This window comes from Salarias fasciatus, chromosome 15 (assembly GCF_902148845.1).
Source record: "Salarias fasciatus chromosome 15, fSalaFa1.1, whole genome shotgun sequence".
Lineage (NCBI taxonomy): Eukaryota > Metazoa > Chordata > Actinopteri > Blenniiformes > Blenniidae > Salarias > Salarias fasciatus.
The window spans coordinates 27,589,856-27,612,183 of NC_043759.1; the positions used below are offsets into that span (position 1 = coordinate 27,589,856).

The 22,328-nt window shown below is 46.6% G+C and overlaps 1 protein-coding gene across 4 annotated transcripts in view; it reads right to left on the reverse strand.

Moving 5' to 3' along the window:
• Nucleotides 1–255: 255 nt before the first annotated feature.
• Nucleotides 256–22,328, reverse strand: part of cnih3 (cornichon family AMPA receptor auxiliary protein 3) — a 58,415-nt gene continuing 36,342 nt past the window's right edge. Inside the window, exons 4-7 of one of the 4 annotated variants that reach the window (XM_030109987.1) lie at nucleotides 12,519–12,631; nucleotides 6,691–6,837; nucleotides 6,051–6,106; nucleotides 256–329 (exon numbers count right to left, since the gene is read on the reverse strand). In XM_030109987.1, coding sequence (XP_029965847.1) covers nucleotides 6,079–6,106; nucleotides 6,691–6,837; nucleotides 12,519–12,631 — 288 coding nt within the window. In that variant the 3' untranslated portion in view covers nucleotides 256–329; nucleotides 6,051–6,078. Of the gene's footprint in view, nucleotides 330–3,882; nucleotides 3,914–6,050; nucleotides 6,107–6,690; nucleotides 6,838–12,518; nucleotides 12,632–22,328 lie in introns of those variants that run through there. The other 3 variants (XM_030109988.1, XM_030109990.1, XM_030109989.1) reach the window with 3 other exon arrangements.

The following is a 22,328-nucleotide window of genomic DNA, read 5'->3' on the forward strand; positions in this document are numbered from 1 at the left end:
TGTGTGTGTGTGTGTGTGTGTGTGTGTGTGTGTGTGCTAGCCAGGCAGTGATTAACTGGGGTCCCACTATGAGCTGTAAACAGTAGATTCAGTGCTTTATATACAGTGGAGGATCGTCCATTCTTCTGGTTCCGAGGCGAAGCGCCAAGAGAAGCTCCGCCCCCGGCAGAGCGAACCGTTTGGCTTCACAGCAAAAAAACAAGCAAACCCAGCGTCGCTTTTCTTCTTTAGGTTTAAACGTGTGGTATGAAATGTGTCCGCAGGCGTTTGAGCTCCCCTCAGTTTGCTGATAAATCAGTTGTTATGAGGTAACCAGGGAGTAGATCATACTGCAACACAAGAGGGACAAACAGGAAGTGGCAGGTCAGTCCACGAGCACGGGATCGGACAACCAGCTCACAAATGACAAAGAACACACGAGAAACCACATCTGCTGGATTTGACTGATCCACAGTTTGCTGCCCTGCTGGTTCGTCTGGTGTTTCAGCTGCTCGCAGGATCAAAGTCGCTCTGTTTGCTACGCCAACGTGAAAGTGGACTTCTTTATTTCACCTCCCTGGGAGGTTCTGTCTTTTTTCAGTCTTATCCTGTCTTTACAACGAGTGAGACTCTTTACAAGGACTTAAACTGTGTTTTTGTTGGATTTTTCTCTGTAAAAGTGCCTGAAACGTCTGCGTTGTCTTCTACGCTGTAAAAATAAAGTTGGACTGAATTTAACTGAACACCTTGGTTCTGCACCGTTAACCCACAAACACAAGCTGACTTTTATGTCACATTTCCTCGTGTTGTGATCAGGTATGGCTGCTCTATTAGCTCTGACATTATCCAATCTTCATTTCCTCAAATCTTTAAAAAATATATCAGGAAAATAAATTACCAAAAACATTCAGTGACTTGCAGAAGTATTGATCCACTCTTTGTCACATGACAGTCAGAAATAATGCTGGATCTGATGTGAGAGAACAGAAGGTGAAGTGGAACCTCTCTCCGCCCAGTCTGACAGTTTACACACCGTTCAGTGAGGAGATGTCGATCATTTGGAGAGACAGACCCCAAAACACTTCAGCTGTGGTTTATAGCTGAAACATTTTTAATCTTTAATAAACTTCTGAAAAGCTTGAATCTTTTTCCCTCCACTTCACACTGTGTCACATAAAGTCCAATAAAATACATTTGTGGTTGTAATGTGACGACATGTGGAAAAGGATGATCAATACTTTTACAACCCACTGAAAAATTCTAAAAAACACCAACTTCATATTTAAACACTGAGTATTTAAAACCTAGATTTTACAGCTTTTTATCATGAATTAAAAAAAAAAAAAAAACACAATCCATCCTGGCATGTCTCTATTTTGTTATAATTATGTCCTTGAGGTTTTCTGGGAAAAATAAAATAAAATTTGCCACTGAATGCAACAGAAGAAGCAAAGCTGATGAGCGTCATGTGACGATGAGCAGGTGAGGAGCAAGCCGAGCGCACGGTTTAGAGTCTGGAGCTCTGACGAGGAGGACGGCCTGATTCTGCCTGCTTCTGCCTGCAGGCTCCAGGATGAACAGGGATGAGCTGAGGTTCAGCAGGAGAACACTGAAACAACACACACACACACACACACACACACACACACACACACACACACACACACACACACACACACACACAGAGTCTGGAGGTGTGACGCTCTTCTCACTGAGCTGCGACGTGGACGGAGCAGATCAGCAGCATCCTGAACCATAATGTTCCACCAGGTCCTGTAGTCCAGGTCTGCTGCTGGGGGGGGGGGGGTCTGAGAGGTCTAGAGAACCCTAACCCTAACCCATAGTCAAAACTGATGAATGTCTGAGATTTATTCGCTCCAATAAGTTTGATAACTTGAATGAATTCCACTGTGTGGCCGCTCGTTAACAAATCATCGCACCAGCAAACATTTCCAATCCTACAGCTGGCCGAACACGGTGACGTCAGTGAAACTGAGTGACAACACGTTTCTGCATCACTGAAAACTGTGTCTGGTTTGGAGACAGGCGGTGTCTGCTAGAAGAACACCGACACAGGTACAGTCCAACTGTAACTCTCACATACTGAACCTGCTCATGGAGCCTTTTACCACTGGGTGGCAGCACTGAGTTAATTCAACAAAGAAGAGTGACTCACTACCCCACCTAGTGGAACAGAGTGGAATTACAACATCTGTTTATCACTGCCGACGTCTTTAAAATGACTGTATGACTGCTCCTTCTGTTAATCGATCCTTTTAAATATCGCAGTGAGAAGACTCACGATGCAGCCTCAGGCTGCGTGAAGCCTCGCTCTAATGCTCTCTCTCTTTCAGAGACAGATGTGGCTCATTTCATGTTTCACTTGCTTCCAACATCTGTCTAGTTAATGAGCCAGTGTGTGTGTGTGTTTCATATGGTCGTGGGGACAAAATGTCCCTAGAACATAGTAAAACCAGGCACAATGTCATTTGTGGGGACATTTCTTGGGTCCCCATGAAGGGAAACAGTGTTTTCTTGACCATGTTGTTGTTACTGAAAAAAGTAAAAGGGCAAAAACATTTCTTTAGGGCTGCGCTTTGTTTTGGTGTGGGTTAGGGTTAGGGTAAGGGGCTAGAAATGAATGGGAGTCAATGGAATGTCCCCAAAAGAGTGGGAAACACAACGTGTGTGTGTGTGTGTGTGTGTGTATGTGTGTGTGTGTGTGTGTGTGTGTGTGTGTGTGTGTGTGTGTGTGTGTGTGTTAGCTCTACAGGACACGGCAGCACCGTACAGCAGCACGCTGAGAGAGCAGAGAAGAAGAGGGAGGAAGGTGTTTGTTAGTGGAGCCACTCGTCACACAGCATCCCTGTGATCGAAGCGCTGGTGGAGAGAGAGGCGGAGGAGGTGAGAGGTCGGAGGGCCGGGGTCGGACTCCGAGGGTCAGGAGGGACCGTGGCTCAGCTCAGGAGCTAAATCTGATTTGTTCCAAAGTAAATTCTGTCTTATTTCAGGCATGTGTGGAAACTAGCAGTGTAACCACACCGACACCGGTACCAGGTCTCGGGCCCGATCCCTCACAGAGAGGCTGTCTGGGTCAGCAGCGCCCTTCAAAAAGTGGCGCCGGTGAATCAGTAGTGGAAACATCTGCTCGCCTGGCTGCTTATGGCAATTAACCACAGTGTGTGCACGATGTGTGAAAACTGGAGATAAACAACTGTGTGACGCTGGACTCAACATCTGGACGCCCTCTGAGCCTCTGCTTCGGTCCTCCAGACACACAAAGACACGAGTTACACGATACAGTACAGCCAGATCATCAACACCAAGCACGAAGCTGCACCGAGCGCCCAGGCAGGTGGAGGTGAGCGGAGTGGAGCCGGCCTGTGCATCTGGAAGCTCATGCACAGTGTGTGTGTGTGTGTGTGAGTAGGGTCAGGAGATCACGGGTGCAGGCGGGTGAGTTAGTTTTCAGGGGAGCAGTGGTGGATCGACATGGAGAGGGAAGGTTTCCGAGGCCTGATCATCCAGCCACGCTCACTGAAGCAGCCTTAGATCCTTCAACGCTTCCTGAAGGTGCTGGAGCTGGACCTGACCGGGCGGCGGTCTGGACGGGGTCTGGAAGAGGGGGTCTGGATGGGGTCTGGACGGGGCCTGGAGGTGGTCTGGAAGGGGTCTGGAGGGGATCTGGAGGGGGTCTAAAGGGGTCTGGATGGGTTCTAAACAGGGTCAGGATGGGGTCTGGATGGGTTCTAAACAGGGTCTGGATGGGTTCTAAACAGGGTCAGGACGGGGTCTGGACAGGGTCAGGACGGGGTCTGGAGAGGGTCAGGACGGGGTCTGGAAGGGTCTGGAGGTGGAGGAGTGTCAGTACCTCTACTGCTGCCGCTGCCTCTCTTTCCAGTCGTCTCCAAACAGCAGATGAGTCCAATATGAGCTGCAGCCGGACGGGTGGAGCGAGATGGAGAAGCAAGATGGTGCAAGGTCAAGATGAGTGCTGAGGTCACCGCTTTGAGGGCCAAGAGTCCACGACATCCACCCAGTGTCCACATCCACCCAGTGTCCACAACATCCATCTAGTGTCCACAACATCCACCAAGTGTTTCTAACATCCATCTAGTGTCCACAACATCCATCTAGTGTCCACGACATCCACCCAGCGTCCACAACATCCACCCAGCGTCTCTAACATCCACACAGTGTCCACAACATCCATCTAGTGTCCACAACATCCACCAAGTGTCTCTAACATCCATCTAGTGTCCACAACATCCACCCAGCGTCTCTAACATCCACCCAGTGTCTCTAACATCCACCCAGTGTCCACAACATCCACACAGCGTCCACAACATCCATCTAGTGTCCACAACATCCACCCAGTGTCCACAACATCCACCAACTGTCTCTAACATCCATCTAGTGTCCACAACATCCACCCAGCGTCTCTAACATCCACCCAGTGTCTCTAACGTCCACCCAGTGTCTCTAACATCCACCCAGTGTCCACAACATCCACACAGTGTCCACAACATCCATCTAGTGTCCACAACATCCACCAAGTGTTTCTAACATCCATCTAGTGTCCACAACATCCATCTAGTGTCCACGACATCCACCCAGTGTCCACAACATCCACCCAGCGTCTCTAACATCCACCCAGTGTCTCTAACATCCACCCAGTGTCCACAACATCCACCCAGCGTCCACAACATCCATCTAGTGTCCACAACATCCATCTAGTGTCCACAACATCCACCCAGTGTCCACAACATCCACCCAGTGTCCACAACATCCACCAAGTGTCTCTAACATCCATCTAGTGTCCACAACATCCACCCAGCGTCTCTAACATCCACCCAGTGTCTCTAACGTCCACCCAGTGTCTCTAACATCCACCCAGTGTCCACAACATCCACACAGTGTCCACAACATCCATCTAGTGTCCACAACATCCACCCAGTGTCTCTAACATCCACCCAGTGTCTCTAACGTCCACCCAGTGTCTCTAACATCCACCCAGTGTCCACAACATCCACCAAGTGTTTGCAGCATCCAGCTAGTGTCCACAACATCCACCCAGTGTCTCTAACATCCACCCAGTGTCTTTTAACCAGCGCTCCAGTTTTAAATCTGCTCACTGTTTGTCACAGTGAGGATTACATTTTTCATGAAACACAAGTGGAATAAAATTATAAAGAATCATCTTCACACAGTCAGTGACATGAACCGTTATGGTCACGTCCCTTTAAGCCACAGCAAGCCGTCGATATGCTACACAGGAATGCATGGGAATGAAAGCAGTACATAAAAGCAATGACAGAAAATCGTCCCTGCGTGTCTTTTGAATGATTTGACTGCACCATGCCAGGAGGGAGCATCCTGTCATCTCACCACACTTAACAGGTGGTTTGAAACCCTGCTGCTCTCAGAGAAACGTCTCGCTTTCAGGGGCTTCTTAAACATTTCCAGACAGAATGGCTTCGTTCCACATGACCTGCATTCACAGAACAGTTCACTTCATTGGGGGAGGCCAAATTGCTTTACCTTATACTTGCCTAATGCAATTATAAGCTAAAGCATTCCCCTCCGCCTCCACGCTGGGGATGTGGTTATGTGTTGACACTTTGAAGGAAACGTCATCGTAACAGCAGTTTTACATTAAATAGAAATGCTGTCATCAAACAGCTTAAGACTCACTCATGATGTTGCTTTTCTACCTGTGCGGTATTGTTGTGATGAACATTGCGGTTGAACGGCGTGCCTGAGAACACACCCTCTCCACGGTGAATGTTTCATCACAGCATTATCACACACATACAAGAACAACTCCATGTTAAAGCTGCAATCCTTCGTCGGCTTGTCTGATTATTCTGAGCTAGCCTTCGTTCAACACCTTCAAACACTGAGCCACATGACCACGACGGAGACGGATCAACGGATCAACAATGACTGACTCTGGAAAACACGTCCAGATGAAGAGACGTTACGAAGTCCTGAGGTGGTCATGTGGCCTCCGCTGCTTTGCCCCAACTCACAACCACAGAATAAAAAGTCAAAAAATGTAAGGATTGTACCTTTAAGTGTTCCCATTGATAAGAGCTATTAGAGGGATATTTCCAGGTTCCACACACTGCAGCACCACATGATCCATGGAACAAGAATCCGAGGGATTAATAACAGCATCGTCAGGACAGTGACAGGAAAATCTCACACAGTAGCAGATTTTAGCAGAAACATCAAGAAACATTTGACAGAGTATGTAGTGCTAGGCATTACCTGGTTAGGCATTAAAGACCCTGAACGGCCCATCCACCCTAAACGTTATGGTGGTGCTCGTCAATGAAGTAAAGAATCAGATTCTCCTAACATCACATGCACTAGCATCAGCCTATGAAAACAGCTAATCTGACAACCCTAGAGAAGGTCTTGCATGTGACTGCCAGAGAAATGGTTGCTTTATTCATTGATTTGCACTCGCTTAGCCTCAACAGAGCTGGGAAATCAAACCCAGTTAAAGAAACCTGGTAAGAGAGATCGAATGGAGTCACCATGTCACCAATCAAACCATTTCTCTTCATCGGCTGCTTTGAACAAGCGTGAAGTGGCGTCGATCCAATGTTTCTGGCATTCTCTAACAGTCTAACCGTCTCTATCTAGCAATCAGATTAACGTCAGATCTTTACATGTGGCCCCCGCCTGACGCTGCCCGCTCACCAGTAGAGATAGTAGAAGAAGGACAGGACGAAGAAGGACAGCTTGCACCAGGCCTCCTTCAGGCAGAACTTGAGCGTGTCGCCGTTCATCACGGACGCCGGGTCGTAGAGCAGCTCCTTGGTGTCCGTTGGGGAGTGAAAGTACCTGCCACAGGGGGCAAAGACCACACCACGGGTAGTTGACCCGTTCCAGACCACGGGGCGGGGGCGGGTCGGAGGGGGGTGATGGGACGAGACGGGAGGGGGGGAGGATAGCATGGAAAAAGATGGCATGATGAGTTTGGAAGGAAACGACCTCATGCAATGGTGGAAACAGACCTTTAGGTAAACCTGTCCCCCCAGAGTGAACGTCCTGTCAGCTGTCTTTCAACAGATAATATCAAACCAGTCCAGCACAGGAGTTCTCATATCTGCTGTGAAATCTGACCGTTCCAATATTAGCTTTGTTGTGTTACACTCTTTTATACTACCTTCAGTTGTTTTAGTCGTATCTTTCAATGGTTTTATGCCTGTTTAAGCTAAATGCTAATCCATGAACTGGAGAGAAATAAGCGATGAACGAGGCAGAAAGTGGCAGAAGTTAGAAGTAACCAGCTCGAGATTGTTTCACCGAAACATGAAGGAAATCATTCCTCGTGTTGTATAGTTGTGGTTTTCGTGATCATCTACTCTGCATATCATCGGTGTGAGTCCTGCTCCTGAAGAAACGGAGGGCAGGTTTAGCAAAACGTCCCCTGGGTTAAAGTGGGTCAGGGTGCTGGACGCTGCCTGCACCCGACCGGATGAACCCAACACAACTCAGGATTTGAAGAAGTATTCAAATTGGCTTTAACCCAGGTCTGCAGCTCTGTAAGGGATGAGTGGTGAGGTGACATGAAGGTTTGAATCCCGTCGGCTCAGGCAGTGAATTAAATCTACAGCAGCACAGAAGGTGTTCTGGATATCTGACATTTCCAATCTGTCCACTAATGCCTGGCGACTGAACTGCTGAGAGTGTTGCCTTGCTTTTGATAGAAACTTTATTTATGAGAATAATCAGCCGTCTTCTTGAAGTGTCACGGAGACACAGAAAACTGATTCATGGCGGAGCCGGGTTGGGACTCACACACTCCACCGAGAATCATTTTATAAATACAGTCAGAGGAAAATCTGAGACAAGACAATAGAAGAGTGCTGCTGCTGCTGCTGCCTGCTGCGTTGGGAAATCACTTTATGTGCCGAATCACACTCACTTCACCTGCTTTTAACCCGCTAACTCCCTCCAGAGCTGATTCAGACCAGCAAACTTCACTGTCATCACAGTAACAGGCCAGCTGCATGAAAACAGATGTTGCTGGGTTTCCTTATTTTGTAGGGTGACATGATGTTTTCAGGGGTTTTTCGGAGTGTACCCAGGAATCCTGTCGTAATGCAACGTGGCCTGTGCGGTCCTGAACCGACTGACTGATGGTTTACACATCATGTATGTAAACTCATGCACGCCGGTCGCTCAGGGCTTTGAAATGATTGTACATTTAATAGTATCAGTACTTTATAATGTACGTTTCTGCTGGTTAATGCCTCATGCATGGATGAAATATGCAGCAATGCACTGAAAATGTATCCTGAGGGGAAACACAAAGGTTTTGTCAATGAATTCAAATCCCATGTAACTCTGCAGAAGATCCATGAGTGAATGGCTGAAGATGAGGGAAACCCAGTTTACTGAAGTGTACCGTCAGAAAATTCAACGGTCTGGAACAAAAAAACTCATAAAGAAACCTGGGACAGAACAAGCTTCAAACACATCATATATCATTCAATGTGGAAAAATCACACACACACACACTCACACACACACACACACACACACACACACACACTCACACACGCAGAATGTGAAGCCTTCAGCTGGCGTCCACAGCTTTTGGAGGAGCTGCAGCTCAACATTGGAGAGCGTCTCTGGATTTCCCTGCACACTCCCACATGTACATATTGTGAGATTTTAATATGGCAGAACTTTCTTCTTTTTTTAAGCGTCAGTGATTGGACCAGCTGTCGCTACATCTCCTGGCGCTACATCTGCTTCATGTCTGAGGGTCAGTGGAGGCGTCATGCTCCAACACGAAGGCCAAAACAACGGTCAAGCCATCAGTAAAGGTTGTTTGAGGTGGTCTGAATGATTTTCACCATCACTGGCACTCATGCCGGGGATACATCAAACATCTGTAGATGTGGACGGAGATGAAAGCAGACTGCGAGAATGATTTGGCCACAGACGCTTCATTTGATTCTGATGATGTGAGCCGAATCCACAAATACTGCTCAGACTGGGAGCATCCAACTCTACTTCTGCTGTTCCAATCTAATATTATTTTCTGCATACAAGACAGCTCTGTCTCACTGTTTTATTTTCAGGTCTGATGTTGCAGTTTAAAAGAACAAACAGAATGCAACCTGTACAGAATATTTATGGAGGTCAAACCCTGATTGATTCTGTCCCCAGCTTCTAAGATGGTGCAGCTGCAGATATCCAGTCATATATGAGGGAAAGTCTCATTCAGAACACTGAAATTGCCTTAATTTTGCTAAACACAGACATCTTCCAAGACCCATGACCTATCAAGAGGGGATCCACATCACAGGAAAACACAGCACAATTCAACTAAATATGACTGTTGGTGATCAAGAGTCCGGCTGCTTCCAGTCCCTTCAAAACGTCAACAAACTTTGAAGAAGAACACTGATCACAATGTAAAATCATGAATGTAGAAGATACTGTGCTTGGTCCACAGGAGAGATAGACAAAACCTCATGGTCCCAAAGTATCGTGGTTCAGCTAATTGCCAGCCGACAGCCTCACAATTAAACCTGAGTCAGCTGATTCCAACAATCCAACACAAAGAAGAGCAGAGAGGACACTGGGAGAAAAGCTTGACTGCTCCTGTCACACTGAGCTGTCCGGTTCGGCTGCTTTACTTCGATCCTGAAATGAAGCGATGAACGGAGCGGTCAAATGAAGTGATGGAATGAGAGATGGAAGGACTTGAGCGGTCTAGTGGCCTTCAGAGCTCTACCAGCTGGAGCTCATGGTCCTGGTGAGGCCGCCCAGGCCGGACAGGTCCAGAGTGAAGGGACAAACAAACACATTCCAAACTCAAAGATTAGGAGACACAGAAGATCTTGTACCCAGGTTACCTGGACAAGGGTCACCAGGACCCACTCCTGGAGCCAGACTGGGAGAGCGAGTGGGTGAGGTCCTGGAAGAGGGCTGGAAGAGGGCTGGAAGAGGGCCTGCCACTGGACTCCAGAGTCTTACAGAGTCCTCTGAGTGCTGTTGTTGAACTTCTGTGATCATCGTGGATTATTCATAACAAACTCCATGTTCCATCACAAGGATGGACGGATGGATGGATGGATGGATGGATGGATGGATGGATGGATGGATGGATGGATGGATGGATGGACAAATAGATTTTTTTGTTTGTTTTTTTTTTGTTTTGTTTTTTACTGAATGGATGGGAAATTATTTGTCATGGTTTCATTTGGGTGTCTGAGCCCTTCACACATGCAGCCATGCTTCGGTGCTCAGTGAGGCTGAACAATTCTTCACAAACAAGCTGAGTGTGAATTCTTCAATCTGTCAATCTGGACTCTCAGAGAAGAAATCCTCAAATATTTTTTCTTTGCTGAAAGTCACCAGGTAAACATTCAGAGAGGATGAATAAATCTGCATACAGACACAGCAGCCCTCTCTCTCTCTCTCTCTCTCTCTCTCTCTCTCTCTCTCTCTCTCTCTCTCTCTCTCTCTCTCTCTCTCTCTCTCCATATCTTTCCCGTTCTTCCTGCTCAGTTTTCTCGTCCTCTAATCTCTGTTTTCCATGCTCCCTCTTTCCTCTCATCTCTCAGCTGCAGCAGTCGTAGCCGGTGGGCATCTGGCGTCGTTTCCAGCTAATGAGACAGCAAGATGTTTTTCTCTCCTCTCCTCTGTCCTTTCTCCTCTTCCCTCTCTTCTCTCCTTCTTCAACCAGCTGAGACATGAGGCTGAACCAATCATCTGCCAGCGGTCCACATCCAACTCACCGACCAGCAACAAAGAAACAACAGATGAAAGAGGAGGAAGAGGAGGAAGAGGAGGAGCACCCACATAAATCTGAGGATCACTGACTGCTGACCCATTTTTCAGACGCTGAAGTGTTCAAACACTTGCTTTAACTGTACATTTCCATCAGAGAGCCGACTGAGTGCATCCTCCTCGTTGGGAGCCTCTTTTCTCTCTTTGTTTCTCTTTGGGGAAAAAATAACAAGCAAATCCAATAAAATACTCAAGCAGAAGCTGAAGTGTCCCCAAAAACATGTGCCATGCCCTTCTGGATCAGGTAATTATCGGCCTGTAGATGGCCTCACTCTTCATTTGAACAGATTCTTTATTACACTTCATATTGCTCTAAACCTTTTCATTAGTCCACAGCTGTATTCTATTTCCAGTACATGCACATACTGCCAGCAGCATGGCTCGTCTTCTCTGTGTTCAGCATCCAAATAGTGATCCAAAATTGTGTCATTAGTGCTGGGATATAAATTCAACAGGGCCCTCTTCGTTCACACATGTATATTCTATTTATATATTGTCAGTCTATGCAGACGATCACAGTCTCGTGTTGGTCAATCGATAAAAACTTTGAGTTCTCCAAACACTGAAGAGGAGACACGGAGTTGGTATAATAGGAGTATTTAGTATGTTAGGTCTTGCTAATGTTGGTCAGACTTTTGTTCATGTTCACATAAGAACATAAGAACTAGAATTTGTTTTTTTTGTCTATACTCTGTAATAAAAAAAGACACATAGCACCCATGGGAAATGGTAAAACCCCTACAGTTACAGGGAGACCCACTTCAAAAGAATGCCTTGAAAACATGGTCATGATATTTTTAATCAACAGATCCACAATCTCGTGGTTCAAGTCAACTTGTTCTGGATGTTCTAATCATTCAGCAGTCCACTGCCAGGATGTTTTAACCCCTCAGTCATCTCACTTGTTTGGAGACTTTCTCTGTTATCAAATCTTCACTCCAACAATTCAAACTGACTGGAATCTGGTGTGTTTGTTTCTGTTCCTCGATCCAGACCTCCATTTCTTCCTCCTGAACCAATCTTCGGTGGGTTGAGTGATTCAGATCATTGTTATCCTTCTGAAGTCTCCACTTCTGTTACAGTTTCTACTTTGAGATGTCCTCACACCAACGTTAAGCTCTAATTCAGACAGAATATGTGTTTGAATCAGTGCTTACAACTTCCAGAAAGGCTGCAGTTCAGAATAATCCACAGGGAATGAAGCTTGTTAGCTTGAACTAGCCGAACAAAACAACTCCACCCATGACTTATCTGCCAATCAACAAATCAACTGCCTGGTCTTTGCCCTGCAAACTTCATAAAGATCATTTAATTCTTCGTGCCATATCTTCCCAATGGTTACAGACTCTACCTGAAGACATTATGATCGTCTCTGTGTTGTGTTGAAGGCATCATTTAGTGTCGAACACCCTTGTGCTGCCCCTAAACAGATATTTTAATCTGTCAGTCTGTCAGATCTCAGCGTGTTGACCAGCAAGAACTTTTAAAACCAAAGAATTGCTTCATTATCCACTGCTTTTAGAAAAGATCACAGTTTGATGGTCCAAACGCCAAGAAAACCAGCATAGAGTATATGGATGCCTTTTCTGATTAGAGAAGGTTGTTGGAGTATAAGAACAGTGAAACACCGAAGATAACCGAACATATTGAACAAACGCACGCACACACACACACACACACACACGCACACGGTGTGTGATGGGCGGTTCACTTACCTCCATGTGTTGTAGAAGAGCAGGGGGATGTTGAGGCCCACGGTCAGCCACTCCTGGGCGCACAGGAACATGATGCAGAAGAGTCCATGGATGGAGTACTCCGGCAGCACCAGCTAGGAGACGAGCAGAGGGGCGGCAGGCGGGTTGGCACCAGCTATCACCACGTTTCCACACTTCCTGACTTTTTCAGTGGAATCTGTTGTAATGCGGGAGCTGAGGGAGTGACCCGGAACTATATTTATCTAAACTAAAGGGCAGTCGGTTAGCAGATGCCACATTATCATTTTAATGTCCACCGGTGTCGGAAAACACCTCCAGCATCATCATTAGCATTCAAATCCATAGCCTAGCCTATATTTAACCGCTGCAAATCTGTCTATCTGCATGCAGTCCAAATGGCGACGCGCCCCCCGTGCAGATTATGGAGAGCTTAGCTTTACAATGGGCAGCGAGCGCCGATGGCAGCGCTCCATCATTATCATAATAACTGGAGGGCTCGGCCCCGCGAACGCTGGAGAATATGAGACGGATCCGTCCAACAACTCTCTGCCCACCTCCTCCAGCAACAAGCCTGGCTGCGCTCCCTGACAGTGAAAACACAGCCTGAAAGGCAGATCTGGGAAGCTTCCTCTCTCAAAGTCCTTTTAAATGATGTGATGAAGATTTAGAAAAGATAGAAGAGGTTAGGGCTCAGGTTCTGGCGTCTCAAATGGAGAGCTTCTGGTGTCTGAACGGTTCAAGCAGTTGGATCTTCATGGTGATTTTAAGCAGCTGGCAATGAGAAAAACAGTTCTGATCCATGTTAAACTGGGAAATTTTCAGAGTGAGTTTAAGTGACAGTAGCTAGCCTATTAGCCTAGCCTTGACCTTTCACTCATGATGGCATCTCATGCATCACTCTTTTTGTTTGGTTGTTTCTTTTGTGAGTTAATTCCGTTTTTCCCGGTCTGATCATTGGATTTGGGGAGTTTGGATCCATACACCTCTTCGTCTTGTTGTTCCTCTTCTTGTTTCTGAATGTGGATCTTTGGAAGCATTCTCAGTGGTTAAAAACACTCTTCCTCAGTGTTTGTTTGCTTTTCATCTTTCATCTGTTGTCATTTTTTGCATTAAAATTATTTTACATTTTCACACAGCTAATGAAGAAGACTGAGCAGCCAACTTCTGGAGAGCGGAGTGCTGACCATGCAGATCCCAGCCAGCACCTGAATAAATAAATGTCTTTAGTCCTCAGAACCTCGCCGCTGCTTTTTGCTGTTGTGCTTAATGTGATTCACAGAGGAAGCCACTTCGCGCCTCATGTATATTTAACGGCATTCAGAAGGACGCATTATGGTGCCATTTTGGAGCGCCCGGCCTTCAGCATTACCACGCCGGCTGGCGTAACGAGGCGGCGCTCGGGATGCATTATTCAGACGCCTGCACGCCTCCTAATAACACAAAACATCTTTTCAGCAAATCGCTCTTCGGCAGCAGGACGGCAGAAAACTGCTGCTCAGACAAAACCTAAATATATCCGTTCGCCTTCACACAAGCGGCGGAGCCACGAGGCGCGCACGTGCATGCGCATGTGTGTAATACATGCACAGGAACACATGTCACAGCGTCCCAGCGGACCAACACACTTTCACTTTTGGTCCAAACATTTATCCATGTCGTCATTTCAACTATGCAGTGAACACGCTGTAAAGCCTAAACGCTGGAATAAGTCCTCCTCAAACCGTTCTGTACTGGCGAAGAAGCTCCTGCAGGTCCTCCACCACACACTGCAACTACACTCAGTCCAAATTGTCGATGAAAATAAGTCAACTCACTGTTTTTCTTGAAAAAGCACAAAAGCGTAGAAAATATGCGAGTTCTTCAGGTCAACAGGTGTCTGTGCGCACTGTTACACTGCAGCAGACCCACAATGCACCAGCACGAGGAAGGAAAACACAGTGGAGCTGCTGAAGATGTGGCCAAAAACAAGAGGATTAGACACAGTCAAAATATGATAAATAATGAAACAGTGAGATCATTAAGTCCATTTGTTATGGAACAGGTGAGAGTTTAAATCCCGACGCCTCAGGTTGTACCACAGATCGTAAATAAATGGACCTTTCGTGACGTCACCCATAGCGTTCACCAACCGCCGTTCTGAAGACTTCAGCCAGTCCAGCAGGACGTTTCCATATTGAACATTTGAAACCAGATGTAAATGTGATTGGTCCCGCCCGTCACGTGACCGCATCACATGGACAGAGGAGGCGCTGTGATAGGGCCATTTATGCAAAACTTTAACTCGTAATATAAAATCAGCAGATGATTTATGTGAAAATCAGAGTCTGGTGAAGCAGCAGGTTGTAGAAACTAGTGGCAGAGACCAAGATATGTCCTGAAACTGGGCACTTTATATGTTTATTTGCACTCTGAAAATCAGCATTTTGAATGGTTTCCAATGAGACCGGGGCTCTTTTTGAAACCAGCATCATCCGTTTTATGAGCGGAGGTTGGCGCCTGGGTTGTACTAAAAGAATTAATAAACACAAATTATGTAGCACCAGCTCAATCCTTTATAACAAGTCATTTAGATAAGCCCATTTTTTGCCAAAGAATCAAAATAGTCAAAAGAATAATCGGAAAACAAGAAATTACTGGCAGCACTGGTTATGTGGCGACATAACACACACACACACACACACACACACACACACACACACACACACACGCAGTGTTATCTTGATAGTTTTGACTGATACACTCCTGATGAGACCAGATTTCCACAGAAAGCCTTGGAAGAGGACAGGAAGCCATTCAGGTTCCATAATATTATCTCTCAATCTGGATGGAAACATGAAGATACTTTATTCTGTGAAACGAAGCTCATGAAGCAACATGGAGCAGCAGGTAACAAACTGTTTTCATGTCAAACTGAAGGAAGGAAAACCTTAAAGTGAGAAACAGGTTTGAATCAGAGAGTACGGACCACTGCACCGTCTGCATGATGGACGTTTGAAATTTGCTGAAATGTTTTACGTTCATAATTTCACCAATGATTTTCTCTCTTAATTCCTGCCTGAAGCAAGTTCAGAAGACCATCTCACCACTGTTTTTTTTCCCCAGTAGAAGCCGACTTAATCACGTCAAAGTGGATAAAATCAAAGTGCTGTAGCGCTGCAGTCCTAGCAAGGCACAGTCAGATGAATCATAGTGACGTCTGCACATTTTAAAATGGATATTCCCTCGCATAAAAAGCTTTCTTTGATCTTTTAGCTCCGGCAGAAAGAGAAAAGACTTGTTTCCGCTCCACATGCAGACCGGCTGCACTCCGCGGCTCGACCGCGGCGTCTGCCAAGCCGGCCAGGCGGAACCCCGCCAACATCTGTGCTGAATTTGTTGTGTTCCATCAATGTCTAATTGCATTAAATTATACATAAACAGAGGAGCTGTTTATTGTCTGCCGTCACAAACACACACTGCGCCGCCGTCACCAAAACCAGAGCCGGACCTGACCCGCCAATCCTCCTGAGCCCGCTGCGGCTTCACGCCTCAGCTGGCGTGAGCTGAACGTATAGGGACAGGACACACACACACACACACACACACACACACACACACACAGAGTGCTCAGTGTGTTTTAATAATTATTAATTATTTCCATTTCGTGTGTGTGTGTGTGTGTGTGTGTGTGTGTGTGTGTGTGTGTGTGTGGGACCCATCTGGGACTGCAGATCTGTGTCTGCGGCTGCCGCAGTGCCCCTGGGCCACCATTACACCCATCTGATCCACTGATGGAGCTTCATTCATGAAGGAATCTATATTTTCAGCCCGGTCGCTGCGGCCGCTCTGGAACACTGCGTTCATCTGCAGCCGTGCGGCGTGGCGGGAGGACACACACACACACACACACACACACACACACACACACACACACACACAGCACTGCTGCCCCGTCATGATCAGAACCATTTAAAGTCAGTCAGTAAACCTGTTCAAACGGTGTCACTGATCATCTTCACATGTACTTGGAGTGAAATGGCGAAGCTTTGGCGATGTGGGAAGACGTCCAGGTCGTCTGTGGACCGACTCTGGCGTCCGGTCTGTCCTCCTCAGCCACTCCGTCGCCTTCAGGTCATCACGTCCACAGAGCCTCTCCATCGCCTCCGTCATGTGAACAGATGTCGAAGGGTCGAGGTTCAGAACAGAAACTTGACGGCGGGGAGCGGGGAGACAGTAACTGTGTCATCTGCACACGAGATGTGTGTGTGAAATATTAATCTTGGCTCTGATATTTAGCTTGTTTTCGCCCCTCGTCCTCCAGCTTGCAGTTTCATCTGCTGTCAGTCGCTCCGGAGGAGAGAGGATCTGCTGAGGCACTTCTTCCCTCTCATTACCCCCGGGCTGCAGTAAAAAACAGCTCTCAGACCTCTTACTGCATATCATAACACCGTAAATGAGCGATCCGGCCCCGGCTCCTCCCGGAGCCCGAGTGGAGCCTGACAGCGCCGCCTCAGCCTCTCCAGGTCCAATTAGCCGGGCCACCTGCCACAGAGCGCGGCCGCGGAGCTTTTCAGAGGCCGGCTGGCTCCGAGGGAGCGCCGGGTCGCCGAGCGGCGCCCAGCTAATGAGGGAAACAAACTGAGAGAGGAGGCCGAGGATCGGCCGGTCACACTGGAGCCTGGACGAGCCTGCTGGAGCAGCAACGCCACTCCATCAGCCTCCAGCTGCACTCATTTAACTGAGCGACGAGCCGGGGAACACTTCTGACAACTTAAAAAAAAAAAAAAAAGCATCTAATCAATCAGTGGAGCAGTCTGGAAACTGAGAGTCTGAAAGACGCTCGAAGCTCAACCTGAGTGGAACGCTTTAATGAATCCGGGGTAGCAGCTCCCCTGACAGCACTGATGTCCTGCTTTTCATTCAGCGGCATTTACTGTCTGTTCTACGATAAGCATGAGGCTTCTGCCTGGAGGACACGGTGCGGTTTGTCTCGCTGTCTATACGTGTGCAGATGAGCCGATGCTTTGTGGCTATGAAGCACGGTGGTGGCAGCATCATGCTACTTAGGATGACAATGAGACATTTTATGAGACACTTCATCAAAAGTGTAAGAGGCCAAAAGTTGAATTAGTTTCAGAAATGATTTCATTAAACAAATATTGTGTTGTTCAGCCTGCCGATGATCATTTATCTATAAAAGTATTGATCATATAGTATGTGTAGGCTGCACATCCGGTTAGGGTGGATTAAATCTGCCAATAGCAACAAGAAGGCATCAAAATGAACCAACGTTATGGTGCAAACTGCAAAAACTCTCAGCAGAGCCCATTAAAAAGGAGAACCTCAATACACAGTAAATATATTTCAATATAAGCTCTGAATTAACACTGTGGTCGTAAAACCAGGAGCTTTCTCTAAATGTCCCAAAACAGCCATTAAACCCTCACTTTAAGCCCTCTAAATGATCTCTTTTTCATGTAAATTACCACTGCTTGTACACTGATTCTCCTTTATTAAGCAATAAGAGCCATAAATCAGACTGTGGTTTTTAGAGAAATGACCTTAATAAAAAATGACTTCACGGTCTTTTATAAAGCAGAATATACAGGAGGTCCGGAGAGTTCTTCATAATTATACATAGAAGTCCTGCTCAGTGTACTCTGGCCCCATGAAATTAAAAAAAGAAAAGAAAAGACACTATGTTAAGTTTCACTATCTTGAAACCTCACGGTCTTACGAGGCAAGCTTTGCTTCTTTCCAATCACATAGAATAGAAATGTTTGACTTAAATGAGAAAAGAGAAGCTTTTTCAATGCAGTTCACCTGAATGAGACGTCTGCTTCATCACAGTAATAAACTACAATATTTCACCTTTCTGTTTAACTCTATTGACATCAGTCTGGATTATATAATGTCTCTATAAAACCTATTTACACTCTGTCCAGTTTCTGGGTTTCAGCTTAGACATCAGCATTCCCCCATTAAGATAAGAGTTAATACATATCTCTGGTCAACTGTGTAAACTGGATAGATTTGGAGACGTCATCCCTGCAGGAATGTCCCACAGAGTTTGTTAATTTGGCTACAAGGAAACATGAAGACACTGGAGACCTTAACTTTAGGTCGTATTTGTTGTCTGTCATCAGCGTATAGAGTGTTTGCAGCTGACGCCACACACCCGGCCTCGCAATGCACGTCGGGTAGTCACCGCCATGTTGGAGTGAAAACAAACATTCAGGCGTTTGACGCTCTTTCACTATTCTAGAGCTAATTTTGGCCAGAGGAGAGCGTGAATAGATGGAAAACGACCGCAAAAAGGTAAGGACATAAAATATGTTGTGTTTGGTGTGAACAGCTTTGAGATTAAGTGAAGAAGTGTGTGAAAAACATGCGATCTGAGGTGCTGGTTGTGAAATGTGATGATCGGTTTTCGGTTTGTTTTGCCGCTGACGGGAGCTGGTCAGCCCAGAGAATATTCTGCCTGGTGTCTCTTAAAGTGTAGATTTTGTAGTTTCATATTATTTCCAATATGTTGCGGTGGAGCAAACGGATCTTACGTTGTGTAGCGTTTTGTGTCTGGAGGTGCGGGTGAGGGGGGCGTGTCGAATGGTCGCTGGATTTTAAAGTTGTTATAAAACCAACACTCGGTGGTCAAAGTGCAGCTGGAGCGTTCAGTTAGTGAGATTAAGGCTTCTGGTTTGAGACACAATTGAAAGAAATCATCACAGCATTTTAGTCACTTTTTACACTTGTTGAAGTGGAGCAGACGGCTGCTGGACCCGGGACAGGCTCCGGGATAAATGACTTCCGTGATGAACAAGTCCTGGAGTTTAACTCTGATATATAAGTTAGCAGATTTACGCACTAAATGTGCTGCAGGTCGCGGGGTTGTTGAGTCTCAGCCGTGCATGGCTGGAACAGGCGGCTGGCATTAAGTCCGGGTCCTGCTGCAGCCTGAAATAAGTAGTTTCTCCCGGTACCGGTCTTTGTGTGTTACGTCAAGATCGTCCACTTGACCTGACAACACAGCAACATCCCTACTGTCCTTATTAGTCGACATTTTCAACGTTAAAGAACACGAACGTGCACTACTGTATGTAATGAAACCGTGTATCACTGGTTGTTTTCACTCCAATATGGCGGCGGTCCTCCGGTTGCCAGCTCCCGGGTCACGTGACCATATAGCTTTCTCTTCCATGACATGGAGACTTTTCTGACTTTCTCTGTTCGGGTTTTCCAGCTGTCATTCTATTATGAAAAGGAAACACAAGTCAGACCTTTTGAGAACTAGTGCAGAACCACATGGAAGCCTCCTAAACGCACAATGTGAGTCAGGTTTGATATAACGTTTAAGTTGACAGGGAAGAAGAAGAAGAAGAAGAAGAAGAAGAAGAAGAAGAAGAAGAAGAAGAAGAAGAAGAAGAAGAAGAAGAAAACAACAAGGCATGAAGACATGAATAAAGTAAATCATTTGTTATGAAGCAGACACAGCAGCTTAAATGTCTGGTTGTTTTGAATAGCTTCAGGCTTGAGGGCCCCAGCGCCCCCTTTTAAAACCAACCAGATCCACTAAAGCGCAAAGCATTGTGGGACAGTCTGTGGAAGATAAGCATGCTGCTCACATCGCATTACACCCTGTACTGAGAGCAGACGGACGTCACACTGACTGCAGATGAAAACCTCCCCAGTCAGGAGACATATGGTCCTCTCCAGGTCCAATCTGCCACCCTGGACCACGTCACCGCCGTCTCCCCGCCGAACTCATCCAGGTCCAATCTGCCACCCCGACATGCATATCTCCATTTCAACCCGCTCCTCCCTCACCAGCTGCCCTCAGTGAATACAAACACAGATGCAAAATAATTTTCTACAGCTAAACAACCACTTAATAATAAACTCCTCAAATCCCTCAGAAAAAACACGGAGAGCTCCACCCAGACATCGACGACTCCGCTCTGTCCCCACCCTCACCGCAGCCTCACCTTCCATCAACACGTCATGCAGATCACCAGCACCACTACAAATAACATGTGTTGTTATTGTTCATTGTTATTCTGCGGCGTGGTCGCCCCATCCTGACCCTCCAGCTCCTCTCACTCTGGATCTGGCCTTTACCCCCCTGCTTCACATCTGTTTCCTTGTTATCTCTTCAAACCGATCCAGAACAGGACGCTGTAATTCAGCTTGCTGGAAAAGAGAAATTAATTGTGCATGTTTTCCAACCGTTAAATGATTCATGTCCCCGGGGGAGTCGCTGGGTTCATTTAGCTGTTCAAACAGCATTCAGTCAGGTGGAGAGATTATTCCTCACCTTCATCTGCCTCATGACGAGCTGGATGAGAGGACAGAGGTAAATCTGAGCTGAGGACTTCAGGCTCTCTCGGTGCTAAATGAAACATTTCAGCTTCTTCTTTGTGAAATGAACAATCTGCCCGATGAGCTCTGTTAAATTACAGTTCTGTCCAGATCCTCTCTGCATTTCTAATTCCACATTAACTGCCTTCACATTAAGTCTTCATTTGTTTTGAAAACAGACAAATCTCATCAGTTTACAATCGCTGCATTTACATGGTCACTTTTTTGTCGACCTGATTGAGTTGTGGGATCAACCGTCACAGCGGACTGCATGTTCACATGGCAGCTGTCGGTGTAGAAACCAAACTGCAGCAGGCGTAAGACCGCAATCAGACCTTAGCCAGCTAGCTTACTTAATCAGCTAGTAACACTGAAACCAGTGGCAGAGGCCAACATCAATGTTCATCAGGTAAGCTAGGTGGCTAGCTTAATGAAGCTCATCGCTGCTAGCATCACGTGACTGATATTATCTGACCAGACTGTTCACGCGCTGAAGTTTCACACTGAGAATGTTTTCCTGAGTCTGAAGAGTTGGTAGATGAATGCCCTTGGTCGGTTTGTGATTGGTTGATAGGTCAGATTGTGCAGTGGTCATGTTCATGTGCGGGTCTTCTTTGCGTTGTGGCGTTGGTGGTTTGTGTTCATTATCCCACATCTGGCTTCAGTACTCTGGCAGCTCTGCTGAAGGATTTGTTAGATCAGGAGCTTGTTGCATTTCTTTTGAGACACACTCTCTGCTCAGAGTTTCATCACAGAGAAACAGGCAGAGTTTAGTCTGAATCCAGCTGCCGTGCTTTCCCGTTGCCATCGCGTCGAATCAGCGTGTGAAACGTCACGTGGAGACGTTATGTAATAGACCGAAAAGATAATCTGACAACCACTCAGAACAAACCATCAGAAGGACTGAACACACAGATCCTGTGTGGAATGAGGACAGGAACAAACCGTCTTTCTGAATGGACCAGCCAAGACACACACCTACACAGCTGCACAAACCTCAGAGCCAACAGTCTACCAGAACCTGGTCTGATGGCAGAACCAACACAGAAAGACGCATTAAAAAAAGAAAAACCAACATTCTACTCATAACTGAGAAACAGACCTCTGGAGGCTGGAGATGATCCGAACAGGACTGTTCACTTGATTCCAACATCGCCTTCTCTGTTGTCTTGACATCCTGAAGACGTGAGGAGTGGTCGGACAGCAGCTCGACTCGAGCGCCGTTCACTGATTGGTGAGTTTCTGAGAGACGGTTTTTCCCCCCGAGCAGCAGCATCAAAGCACTTCTTATTCAGCTTAAACAAACCGAGCTCTCTACAGCGTTCAGCACTTCTCTCCTCGTGCCCTTTCACCCTCAAGGCAGCTATGATAGGCATGAAATTAGAAGTCTTCTTTCTGCAATTGAGTTGATGAAATTCTGCTTCCACATGAGCTGCTGAGCAGAGTTGCCCCGGGGCCTCCACGGATCCTAAAAGC